General features: G+C 45.9%; 1 protein-coding gene across 2 annotated transcripts in view; it reads left to right on the top strand.

The window, feature by feature from the left end:
• MRPS23 (mitochondrial ribosomal protein S23) overlaps window positions 1–10,465 on the top strand; it is a 21,360-nt gene extending 10,895 nt beyond the window's left edge. Inside the window, exons 1-5 of one of the 2 annotated variants that reach the window (XM_015421936.1) lie at window positions 1,888–2,010; window positions 5,537–5,713; window positions 7,359–7,436; window positions 7,547–7,670; window positions 10,150–10,464. In XM_015421936.1, the coding sequence (XP_015277422.1) occupies window positions 1,967–2,010; window positions 5,537–5,713; window positions 7,359–7,436; window positions 7,547–7,670; window positions 10,150–10,296 (570 nt within the window). In that variant the 5' untranslated portion in view covers window positions 1,888–1,966 and the 3' untranslated portion in view covers window positions 10,297–10,464. Of the gene's footprint in view, window positions 1–1,887; window positions 2,011–5,536; window positions 5,714–7,358; window positions 7,437–7,546; window positions 7,671–10,149 lie in introns of those variants that run through there. The other variant, XM_015421937.1, reaches the window with a different exon arrangement.
• The last annotated feature ends 2,526 nt before the right edge of the window (window positions 10,466–12,991 follow it).

Raw genomic sequence — 12,991 nt, 5'->3', positions numbered from 1 at the left:
GATAACTCACTGAAAATGTTGAGACAGTGTGTGACTGCAATAAAGAAGGCCAATGCTATGCTGGGGATTATTAGGAAGGGTATTGTAAACAGATCAGCCAATATCATAATGCCCCTATATAAATCAATGGTGAGACCTCATTTGGAATACTGTGTGCAGTTCTGGGCACCACACCTTAAAAAGGATATTATAGCTTTGGAAAAAGTGCAGAAAAGGGCAACTCGAATGATAAAAGGGTTGGAACACTTTCCCTATGAGGAAAGGTTAAGGCGCTTAGGGTTCTTTAGCTTAGAGAAACAACGACTGAGGGGTGACATGTTTGAGGTTTATAAGATTATGTATGGGAAAGAGCAGGTAGAAAAAGAGGTACTTTCCCTTTCTCACAATACAAGAACTCGTGGCCACTCCATGAAATTGGTGGAGTGCTTTCTAAGATGTATCACTCAATGATACGTGGCACCGTGAATCATATTGGGAAATCCCCAACCCAATTCACATAGCACATCTTATGTAGATAAGCCCTCAGATGCGAAGCCCTCAGAGGTCCATCAGTGGCTATTAGCAACAAGGTAGAGATAGGGACTCTGGGGCAAGGGATGCTCCGTCTTCTTGGTGCTTGGGGGGGAGTCAACAGTGGGAGGGCTTCTAATGTCCTGGCCCCACTGGTGGACCTCCTGATGGCACCTGGTATTTCTGGCCACTGTGTGATACAGAGTGTTGGACTGGATGGGCCTTTGGCCTGATCCAACATTGGCATCTCTTATGTTCTTATGATGGAGTGAGCTCCCAGCTCTGGCCCCAGCTCCTGCCAACCTAGCAGTTCAAAAGTAAATGAATAGGTACCACTTTGGTGGGAAGGTAACAGCGTTCCCTGCGCCTCAGCATTTAGTCATGCCGGCCACATGATCATGGTAACATCTTCGGACAGTGCTGGCTCTGGTATGCGCATACTGCCAACGCATTAAAAAATGGCGGGCGAAAAGCGGAAGCCTCAGGCAGCTGTCGAGCGGGGATGGGGGGAGCGATCACACAGGGGGGGGAATGCGGCTTTAAACGGGAGAGCTGAGAAAACACCACTTTGGGACCTGGTAACAAAATACTCTGGGTTAAAGCGGTTTTGAGCCGGAAACCAACGGCTGGGGATGGGAGGCAGATGTTGACTGTGTGATCATGCAGATAAAATCTGTTTCTGAAGCGTGACGACGCCAGATCAAACGGCGCATCTGATCGCATGCTGGTTGCATTTTTGTGCCTTTCAAGCCTGAACAATGGGTAGAAATGCAAGGTTAAGCATCTTTGTCTGCTGAGTTCCTAGTGGTAATAAAGCGGTTTTTTTGGGGAGGTGGATGCTGCTGTGGGTGGGGAGGAAGCTAGTGGGGAGATATTATTTTGGACAAGAGCCAGTGCCAGTGTGGTGTAGTGGTGAGACTCTTGAAATCCAGACCCAGGTTCAAATCTCTCTCTGCCATGAAAGCTTGAGGGCCAGTCACACACTATCAGCTAACCTGCCTCACAGGGTTGTTGTGAGAATAAAATGGAGGGGAGGGATGTCAGCGGCGATGGGTCCCCATTGCAGAGAAACGCAGGGCAGAAAGGAAGGGGAAACAAACGAAGATTTTAAGTCAATAGCATGCTTTTAACTAAGTACACTGAGGCAACCATTATATCAAAATATTGCAGCCAAAAGGAGCATCTAACCATACCTACTATTTAGAATGTTTTTTTAATGAGTTAAAAATGAACCATTCATTCATTCCTATGCGTTTCCGATACTTTAGCCCAGCACAACGGAGCACCTGCAACACAGAACCGAAAGTTGTTCGAGGGCATCAATACGGACTGTAACTCTTTGACATTCCCCGCCCTGCCTTCAGTCTCGCGCGATTTCTCACTTCCGGGTGCTGCTCGTTGCTAAGGGCCGGAGCCCGGTTGCTAAGAAAGGCCTAGCTCAGGCAGAGGCGCGGCCATGGCTGGTAGTAGGCTGGAGAAATGGGGGACTGTGTTCACTCGGTGAGACCGGGCGGGAAGGCGGGGGGCGCCTGGCGGGGCTTTGGGCTGTGACCTCGATGCAAGCGAGGTGGTGCATGTACAAGGGCGAGGGTTGCCTGGTCCCCCCCCCCCCGGGGACTGGTGGGGTGGGTGGGGGAGGCAAGGTTGCCAGCTCCAGGTTGGGAAACTCCTGGAGATTTGGGGGTGGAGCCTGGGGAGGACAGGGACCTCAGTGGGGGACAATGCAAACAGAGTCGACCCTCCAGAGCATCTCTTTTCTCCAGGGGGACTGATCTCTGTAGCCTGGAGAGGAGCTGTAGTCCCAGAAGATCCCCAGGCCCCACCTGGAGGCTGGCATCCTTTAAAAGGGTGAGGGCAGCTTTGGGGTATGTAGAGAAGGGCCGCCAGTATGGGGTGTGTGTGTGTGCACTGCTGCAGAATAAGGGGATTTGCTCAGTGATCTGAAGCTGAAAAATGCGTCTATTTAGTGTGTATATTAAATATTTTACTCTGTGTCTATCGCATATATCTGTGTGTCGACGTATATGCCCACGTTCTGCAATTTGTTGTGATGTGTATTTGTATGTGTGGGGGCTTCTGCGGGGGTGGGTGTATGCACATGCACAGTAAAGTGCCCTCCACTCACCCTCTATGCCTCAAAGGAGCTAATTAAGATTCTGTTACTTCCCACAATTAGAAAAAACACCTTTAGACATTTATGCACTATTTTGACAAATGTATTGCTTTACAGCCTCATAACCTTAACTTTGTTGTTTAGTTGTTCACTTTGCATAAACATCACCATGTTACATGTTAATTTGCTGTTAAATTTCTGTCTATATGTTTGGAACCTCATCTGCCATTCCAAAGTATTTGATACACGAAAGCCTTGCACATGGAAGCTCCTACCTTGAATAAGCCTTTGTTGGTCTTAAAGGTGCCCCCACGGGACTCTAAATTTGTTCTACTGCTTCAGGCCAACATGGCTGACCACCTGAATCTATGCACAGTAATAGTAAGTTGTATCATATGTGAACTCTGATTCACAAAAGGGTATGCTGGAATAAATTTTGGAGGGTAGCCATATTGGTCCGAAGTAACCGAAGAAAGTTTGGGTCCAGTGGCATCTTTAAGACCAACAAAGTTTTTTTTCTGGGTTTAAGCTTTCATGTACATGGAGCTTATACCCAGAATTAAATTTTGTTGGACATAAAGGTGCCGCTGGACTTAAACTTGGGAGTTTACCTGTGCAAATAGCAGAGTGGCATTCTAAGAACACAGTGGGACTTGATTCGTATGAAAGACAATTGGTCTGCACAGCTAAAAAGCTAATGCCTCGAACTGGGATTTCTCTTGGAGGATCAGGTCTTCCCAGTTATAATGTAGTCTAATAATTTTATTTATTTACTTTCTTTACCCCTTGCCTTTCTCCCCAGTGGGAACCCAAATGCCTTACATCGTTCTTCTCTCTTCCATTTTATCATCATAACAGCCATGTGAGGATCGACGGGACTGAAATTAGTCCCATCTGATCACTACACCTCAGAAAAAATGTTATAGCATTGGGAACGGTGCAGAAAAGGGCAATTAAAATGATTAAGGGGATGGAACCCGGTGCAGAAAAGGGCAATTAAAATGATTAAAGGGATGGAACCCTTTCCCTGTGAAGAAAGGTTAAAGAGGTTAGGGCTCTTTAGTTTGGAGAAATGACGACTGAGGGGGTTTACAAAATTATGCATGGGATAGAGAAGGTGGAGAAAGAAGTACTTTTCTCCCATTCTCACAATAGAAGATCTCATGAACACTCAACAAAATTAATGAGCCGTAGGCTTAGTAGAGATAAGAGGAAGCACTTCTCCCAAAGAGTAATTAACATGTAGAGCCTGCTGCGGTGGGGAGGGTTGGATAGAAGTCAAAATAAATAAATAAATAGAATTCACTGCCACAGGAAGTGGTGGCAGCTACAAGAGGCGCTTGGGTAAACAAGTGGTCCATCAGTGGCTATTAGCCACAAGGAGTAGATGGAACACTCGTCTGGGGCCACAGTATTCTTGGTGCTTGGGGGGCCACAGTGGGAGGGCTTCTGGACTTCTGGCCCTGCTGGTGGACCTCCTGATGGCACCTGGTATTTTTGGCCACTGTGTGACACAGAGTGTTGGACTGGATGGGTCACTGGCCTGATCCAACATTGGCTCCTCTTATGTTCTTATGGGCTGAGAGTCTGTGACTGGCCCAGGGTCATCCAGCAAGCTTCTGTGGCACGAATGGGGACTTGAACCTGGATTTCCCCGATCCTAGTCCGACACTGTGGCCACTACTACATCACACTGGCTCTGAAGTTGACAGTAACCTTGCTACATCAAATTCTGTTAACTTTTTAATAATAATTTGTCTTTCTGTCAAAAGCTGGCCAGAATCTCTTCCTCTTCCTGAATACGTGTGCAAGGAGCTCTCACCAGCTCTTCAGCCCCATCTGTCATGGTTACAAGCAATACTGCAGGTTAAAAATAGCTGGGCTCAAGAGAGAAGGGCTTGTGTAAAGGGACAGACAGGAGAAGAAGCATCCCCCCCCCTTTCCTTTTGCATACAGGAATTACATGCCTGCAAAATGAAGACTGGTAACTGCCAGATAGGATTTCTTAGCTGTCTCGATGTGTATATGTATTTTGCATGTATACCAGAAAACGTTTTTAAACAATATTTTAAAAGGCATTCTGTTAAACAGAGTTTCTGTCGGAAATGCTGAAAACCTACAGAATTATACTTCACTCCCTGACATTTTATTGTTTGCGCTGCCTCCCGTAGCAGCCATTTTGTGGTGATGCCCACTATCTTGTGTCAGAATTCCAAAGGTGCTCACAGGCTGAAAAAGGTTAAGGGCCCATGTCATAGTGGGAACTCCGAAGTCGAAGGTTTCAATATTATGCATGCTCACTTGGGAGTTGATTCTAGTGGACTTAATTCCAAGTAAATATCTGTGGGTTGCTTCAGCCGTTGGCATTAGTGTACATTAATACAGGTTACAGGTGGTCCAGGTTGCTTGAGCTTATGGTTTCAGATCATGGTTTCATGACAGTTCCATCCCAGAGTGAGCAAAGTGGAATGAATTGTCTGAGCAACAGAAACAGAGGGGCTGTGATGCGGCCAAGTGGTGGCAACTGCTTTCGAAAATCAAGGTGGTATATCGGGGGGAGCAGAAAGAGAAAAAGAGCAAGAAGCCAAAATGAGAAATAAATATTTTGTGTGTTTGCTCAAAACATTTTTCATATAAGGAGATTAAAAGGGGCCTTTCTCTGAAACACTGCAAGAGTGGAGGAAAAATGAATACTCTGCTTCCTGTAGCTAGTGCAGATAGAAATTATCTTTAGCAGGGAGAGTGAAACTGCTGCTTTACAAGAGAAATGTTTCCTAGCAAATGATTAGTCCAGGTTTGGGGCAGGGGGAGCTGATATTGGTGTTTGGGATGTGATTTCTCCTTTTGCAGTGACTTTTCCCGACCCAGTTCTTTACCGATTGGACATTTGCATATCTGCATCTTTTTCCTCAGGACACGGGACTTGATGCGCTCTGGAGTGATTCCCGAATCCAGAAAACCCCTCTGGTTTGATGTCTATGCTGCTTTCCCCCCACTGAGGGAGCCTGTCTACCGGGAGCTTCGCCCACTCTATGGTAAAGTGCGGGAAACCGTCCCTGCCATCTTCTACAAGGAAGATGAGATCCGAGCGTAAGTCGCGGGGGGGCACTTCTCTATCTTTTTGCAGTAGAACTTCAGGACTTACAGATCATTCCTGAGGCTTGTACAAAACTAGGGCAGATGAGATTAACAGGTGGCTTTTAAGGGCACATGTAATGCTGTATTTGACAAGGAAGGTCAAGCAAGAAGGCTGTAAGGAGTGCATTTAAAGGCATGAATTTTGAAGGGGTGGCACGCAGCTCTTGTGTTTTTGGTTCAGTGTCAAGCAAGTTGTTGATTCCTTGGCCAACAGACTGCCTGTAGGTTAGTATTGCTTGTGCTTCTTGAAGTAGCCAGGGAATCCATCTTCTAAGCTTACAAAACATTGGACAACTTCTCAGATGTGAGCTCTTGGGCAAATATGTAGCATAAACAGAAATCTTGATAAAGATTTATTCCAAATATTTGTGTATAAGTACTGATTACACTTTAGTTGCTGCAACGTCTGCTCATAACTGCAAGGAATCAAAATGCATTTTAAAAGCATTTTAACCCGGTCCATCCCAAGCGCGTGGAGGAGACAACAATACTTCCTTTACAAACAGTCTTCTAAAATCCAAAATGCACTTGCATATTAGAGACTTGCATGTTGCCAAAGTCAGTCCAGCTGAAATCTTGTTCTACCAGTCACTTAAAATAAAATATTCAAGCTGAAGTCTGCAAGGAGTTCTATAGAGAAAGCTGTTGTATAATGTTGGGTCGTTAACCCAGGGAGCCAGCATCTTGGTCCTTGTGCCACAGGTTTGGGGCTGCATGAACATGTTGTCCTCAGTACTGCATCAGACTGTTGCTCCATTGTCCACTCTGGCTGGCTGCTGCCCTCCAAGGTCTCAAGCAGAGAAAGGCCTTTCCTCAGACCTGCTGCCTGGGATCCTTTGAACTGAAGATGCTTGGCTGTAAACATGGGATGTGCAGCTAAACATGCGCTCTTCTAGGTGTGCTATTGCACCTTCCTTGCCATAACCCCTGGAAGCATTGTTGGTTGTTTTTGGAGATGATGGCAGGATTGCCAGAGGAGTGTGTGTAAATAGGTCATCTGCCAGACATGATGGACCCATTTAGCTTTGATTTTCTGTAGAGCTAGACTAAGATTTTTTTCCGTGTGTGTGTGTGTTTTGTCTGCTTGCCTGGAAGTCATGGTGACTTCAGGTGACCCCTACTGGGGGCTTGGACGTTTTTTTCAGAGAGGTGGCCTGATTAGCTTGCCTCTGCGTCCTGCCCCTGGTGTTCCGTGGAGGTCGCCCTTCCAAGTACTTGCCAGAGTCAGCCCTGCTTCGCTTCCGAGATCTGATGGGATCATGCTTGCCTGGGCTATCCAGGTCAGGGCAGTATAGACGTACGTTTTTGAGAATTGTCTGGACGCTGTTGCAGATTCTGCTTTTTGTTTTTACAGTAGTATCCCGTGTTTCTCCTATCATGCCTGCAGGCTGGAGTTCCTAGGGACTCATGGAGGCCTTGTGGAGACCTAGTTGAGCTCCAGCAAGGCTGCTGCATCACACCCCCTCCAGCCACACCATAAGACACAGGAAAGAAACTGCTCTAACCCCCTCTCTGTGTCTTTGAATCCTTGTTGACGGTAACGTCAGTCTTCACACAGAGTCATCCCAGTCTGAAATGTATTTATCTTATTGCACAGGAAATTTTATGAAGCTTATGGAAGTGGTCCAAAGGCCTTTGACCTGTCCAAATTAAACTTTAAATCCACCTGTCAAAGGTAAGTGGCCAAGCATTGACCTGAAGATATTCCTCTGAGCAAATGGAATGGAAATTTTTCCCCCTCTGCTTGATAACTGTTTGGCTGATCTCACGCATGTTGGATTCCAGGTTTGTTGAGAAGTACACTGAACTGCAGAAGCAGGGAGAGGTGGATGAAGACAGACTGTTCGAAGAAACCGGGAAAGCTCTCTTGGCAGAGGGCATTATCTTGCGAAGAAAAACGACGGGCCGTGTAAGTATGGGAGCGAGCTGCTTTGTGTGGTGAGTGATTGTGTGATCTGAAAGTGAAAGGTTAATAGCTGGAAGTCAGTTCAGAGCTGCTACTGCCTTAGTGCACGAAATCCAAATTAATCTTCTTTCAGTATAAGGAGGTCAGTAATTGGGCATTATGTTGCACAGTAAACTTTCCCCTCAATTACTGAAATGGTCCCGATGCAACATGACATTCTGAGCTACGAGGAACTCCAGGATCAAGGGGTTGTTTAGAACACCCCATGGCTTTCAACTAATCAGTTGTTAAACAATACGTTTTGCTTTTGTTCATGTGAAATGTATTTACTACACCTAAGCACCACAGAAGTCTTTTCCAAGTCACAGACAGCATCTTATTAGAATCCTGTGGCCGTTTAAGTAAACTTCATCAAAGTATACAATGGTGACAAAAATCCAAATTTTCAACAAAATAACACGGACGTAACAGCAGATAGTTGGGGAGGGGGATTGATTTTTGTGGGCGGATTTCTTGAAGACTAACAGGACAAGGAAGGATTTCTCCCTGTTTCTAGGCTGCTGCAGAGAGGGAGCAAGAGTGTTCCAAGCAGGGCCAGTCAGAACTCCAGAGTTGGCATCTGCGGCAGAGGACCGCTCAGGGCACATTTAAGGCCTGGTCTTGCCAGCTTCGCTAGTAACCTCTTATGTCCTGCCCTTTTTTTTGAGTCTTGAGAGGTTCTGACAACTGTGGCCGAGGCGTGTCGTGGATACTCAGGGGTTGCTCTGAACTCAGGTCGTGCTTTCCCAAGTCCAGGCTGCCTGTTCAGATGGGCAGAGGCCTGTGCTTTGTGTCTTGGGTCGCTCCACAGGTCTGGTACTGGTGGTGACTTCTGGGTGCCTCCGTGGTCTAGAGCCTGCTGTTGGTTTTTACACAATGGCTTGACCTCACAAAGAGCGCATCCCATCTTCCCCCTGTCTTTCCACACTGCTGAAGCCAGTTAAGGGGCTGTCGTTGCAAGAGAAAATGGAAATGAGCACACAGCCTTTACTGTCACCTCCTCCCAGCAAGCCCACCCTCTAAATTTGCTGGGTGCCACCTTGTACTCGGCCTCCCCTCGTCCTAGGTGTGTTTGAAACGGCCCCCAGCTTTCTTAGGAGTTTGTTTTTTAAATTATTCTCTTGATGTCTTTCTGCTCCAAGAAGCTTTTGCGATTTTGGTTAGTGCCTTTGTGGAACCCCCCCCCCCCCCCCCCCCTCTCCTCGGGCTCCTTTTTTCATCTTTAACGTTTTAGGCCAGAATTAAGCCAGGTAGGATTAGTTTCTCAGTGGGTTGGTTACTACTGTCAACAAATTGGGGGCCTGTGAGAGTCTTGGGGTGTGTGGTGGAATTGTGAAATCCCCGCCGCCAAATACGATAGGCTCTTAGAGGCTTGAACTGTCCATTTGTCCACTTTTCCCCCACAATAGAAAACAATGGAGGGGATGGGGGCAACCTGTTTGGGGGCCCATAGAATTGGACCCCCTGGTTCAATGTTCTTGAAACTTGGTGGGTATCTTGGGGAGATGCTCCAGCAGCTACCCTGCGAGTTTGGAGCCTCTCCCTCAAACCCCCTCCCCTCTAGCCCCCAGAATATACCCTATGTTTTTGCCGTTGACTTCAATGGCCCATAGGATATAAGGGGGCTGAATTGCTGCCGAAATTCAGCAGCAATTCGGTGGCAAGGCGATTCAGATCAGAGAATCTGAATTGGCCCGCAGCAGCCTGAAAGGGGCCTGAATGGGCCATTTTCGGGTGTGCATTTGGACGAACCGAATGCACATCCCTAATTCTGGCACAGCTGTCCTTGAAAAAGAGCAGTTTCTGTCAAAGCTCTTTCAGCACCACCTCCCTTACAGGGAGTCCGTTGTATGGAGGGGAAGAAGTTTGTAAGCCGCTCTTAGACTCCAAGTGAAGGGTGGGGTATAAATCCAATCTCCTCCTCCTCCTCCTCCTCTTCTTCTTCCCCTTAAAGGCATCCTATTAAACAGAACCTCTGTGAGCAAGCTTCATACCAGAATAGAAATAGTGCTAAGGTTATAGTGGTGGCCATAGGTGACTCAGTGGGTATTCCGGGGGCTGGATGAGCCCGATTAGCCTGATTGGCCAGCTGCCTAACAGTTTCCTGAAGCAGCACAAAAAGCCTGGAAACAGATTGCAGTGGCTTTGGAACATAAAAAGCTGACTTACCCAAAGCCCATCTCACCCAGCATCTTCTACACTGACTGACAGTGGCTCTCCAAGGTCTTGAGTAGGTAAGGTCTTGTCCTGTACCTTCTGTCTCAGACTCTTTTTTTGGAAGTGCCAGGGATTGAATTTGGGGCCTTCTGGGGTGTGAGCTCTACCACTTCAACTGTAGTCTCTCCATGTTTGATAGAATAATAGACTTATTATAAGGGATGGGAAGATCCCATCCTGGCTTCGTTCTTGAACCCTGTGGTATGGATCTGTCTTTGTCTTGCAGGTAACCCAGCAGGTTCCTCAGGAAGACAGCTCCGAGGATGCTGTGTTGACGAGGCTGCAAAGCATGCTTCAGGAGATGCAGGATGACCCCGAAACCCAGAAGGCCAGACTTGTGGAAGTGCAAAAGGAAGACCCCTTACCATCCTGAGGGCTGCTGTAATGGAATTGTGTGCACCACACAAGCCTTTTGGTTGAAAGACTTGGGCTTTCTTGCCTGATGGAGGTGCTCTGTCCACCTCCGCATTTCTTGTTGTGCAAAAGTTTTGAATGTTTGTCTAGTTTGGAAGAACAATAACAACTATCTTCTTGTGACGTGTTTTGCCACATGGAGGATTAGTAATTAATCCATTTGATGAATCAGTCAATTAAAAATTTTCATCAGAATGATGACTTGCCAGCATATTTCCATTTTCAGCCATTCGAAGGCTGATTGGTTTGAGCAGGGAATATAGCAGGGAAATGTGACAAGAAAAGCCAGTCTTGTCTATATTGTCTATACTGGTTTCTTTCTGCCATAGCAAAGTTTAATGTTGACACTGAATTTTATATATCTGAATCTTATATATCTGAATAGGTTGACTGAGGTGTTCAAGTCTTGGGTAAATGTAAATAATCTCCAGTGAATATTTTACTAGGCTACCAGCACTGGTAGCTCCCTGCCCCTTTAACCTGTACATAGCTAGGAGAACGTCAACCACTTCTGCTTTCCTGTTAGCTGTTGTGCTTGCAATTTCTGGAAAACCAGTGCTATAGCTGTTGCTTGCGCAAACTAAGTGGGAACTGTCCTGTACAAACCTTTTCCACCTGAGCCCATTCTTAGTGTATATTTACAGAGCCAGAGCTATACATTCAACCAGCATAGTAACAGGGGAGCACTTAATGCACATATGAATGCCATTGGTTGCTTCTTTCAGTGAGCATTCCCTCTGTAGAGAGGGGTATTAAAGCGGAGTATGTTTGTGGAGAGGAGACGACTGAGAGGTCTCCATCACCAACTGGCATGATGGTCACCTTCTTCTCCCAGAGGTGCTGTAACTCTATTTGTAGGTCTTGGTGTTTTGTGATCTTCTCCTGTTCTTTCTTTGCAATGCCAGGAGACAGCAAAATAGAAATAGATCCAAACCCCATTTCTCATTTTTTCTACACTTATGATATCTGGGGTGTTATGTACCAGGTTTGTAGTCGGAAGTCCCAAAGAATCTTTGTTTCATCCATCTCCATGATTTTGTCTGGTTTGTGCTCCCATGAATTTTTGGCTGATAATAAGCCATACTTCTTGCAAAGATTCCAGTGCAACATAGCTGCAACTCTAATCTGACATTCTTAATAGTCAGTTTGAGCAATTTTACTGCAGGCACTGACCATTTATTTTATTTTATTTATTTTTTTGTATTTATACCCCGCCCTCCCCGCGAACGTTTCATCCTTCGTCTTGCACAGTCGATATTTGCTGTCATCACTGGTCTTCTGAATCTTGGTTTTCATACTATTTATTTTGGATACAATCCCACCAGGAGGTATCCAAGATGGCGCTGAGGCTGCAGCACTGATTAACAACGCTCCGCAAGTTATTTCCTTTATCTTTCCCTTATTTCTATTTTTACTTTTTATCTCTCTGCAATTTACCTCCATTTGTTATTGCTACTACTATTTGTTGTCTGCTCTTGTGCAGCTAGAATGAGTCCTGCCATTTCTTTCTTCAAGTGCCAATTTTGGAACCATTACCGGGTGTTTTCACTATCAACTTTGTTCTCTGTCTTTCAAATATTGCCCATGCAAGTGCTTTTCCTTCCAGTTGTTGTCTAGCGATTCTATGCCTGCATTACAACAGGGGCAAATCCTTTCTTCATAGGGAATCTTTTTATACTTTCCTTCAAGGACAGCTGAGGGAAGTGCATCACAGTGCATTAGCATGAACACTTTCCTATACTCTTGATTTAGTAGTTGGGAAAGGTAAGGCATAGGGGTTGCTGTCATAATAGGCTGTAACCTTTGAAAAGTGTGCCTCGTATACTTCAACAAGAAGCTTCTCTTTGGTTTTCTTGTTGTAGTCATTCAGTGCTCATTTTTCTTCTTCAACTGCTTGTTTAACTTTCAGGAGACCTCTTCCATCTAATTTTCTTGGAAAGTAAAGTGGATCAAACATCACTTCTAGGGTGTAGTGAGTGATGCACTGTCATTAACTTGCAAGTTTTGTGGGTGATCTATTGCTTATAATTTGCTTGTTTCCAGTCAATAATGTCAGCTGTGTAGCTTAGAACTGGGACTGCCCACGTGTTAATTGCCTTTACCGTGTTGCCTCTAGTTAATTTTGTTCACAAAATAAGAACATAAGAGACGCCAACCGGAAACTCCGCTTGTCTTCCGTATCTCTTGCGTGGCTAATGTTGCGTGTGACCGCAGCCCAGGTAAGGTTTTATTCATAGTCTATGACCAGAACTTAATTCACAAACATACAATAAAATTCACATTGACACAGAGAGTCCTCCATCTTTCTGTGTTCTACCTCTTAGGATGCCAGTCACAGCTGCTGGCGAAACGTCAGGTACTACAATGCCAAGACCACAGCCATACCCCTTGGTATGAGAGACCCCTTGGGGGGTTCGAGCGGGATACAAGCTGAAAGCATCTCTCCTTATATATAATTGAATAGTGGGTGCCAAAGTTCTAATTCTAAAATGCACTCCCTTAGTGTATGGCTGATGGCACTGCTCCTCAGCATATATCGCCACCAATCAGAAGGCAAAGCCCGGGTCCCACCCACACCACAACTGCTGCGACAACCTGGTCTTTTGCATATGGAAGCTGATTGGACTTCAGTCCATTCCACACCTCAAACTCCC

Source organism: Gekko japonicus, unplaced genomic scaffold (assembly GCF_001447785.1).
Source record: "Gekko japonicus isolate JY-2015 unplaced genomic scaffold, Gekko_japonicus_V1.1 scaffold43, whole genome shotgun sequence".
Classification (NCBI taxonomy): Eukaryota; Metazoa; Chordata; class Lepidosauria; order Squamata; family Gekkonidae; genus Gekko; species Gekko japonicus.
The sequence above is the reverse complement of the archived record's forward strand: the minus strand, read 5'-3'. Positions and strand labels throughout refer to the sequence as shown.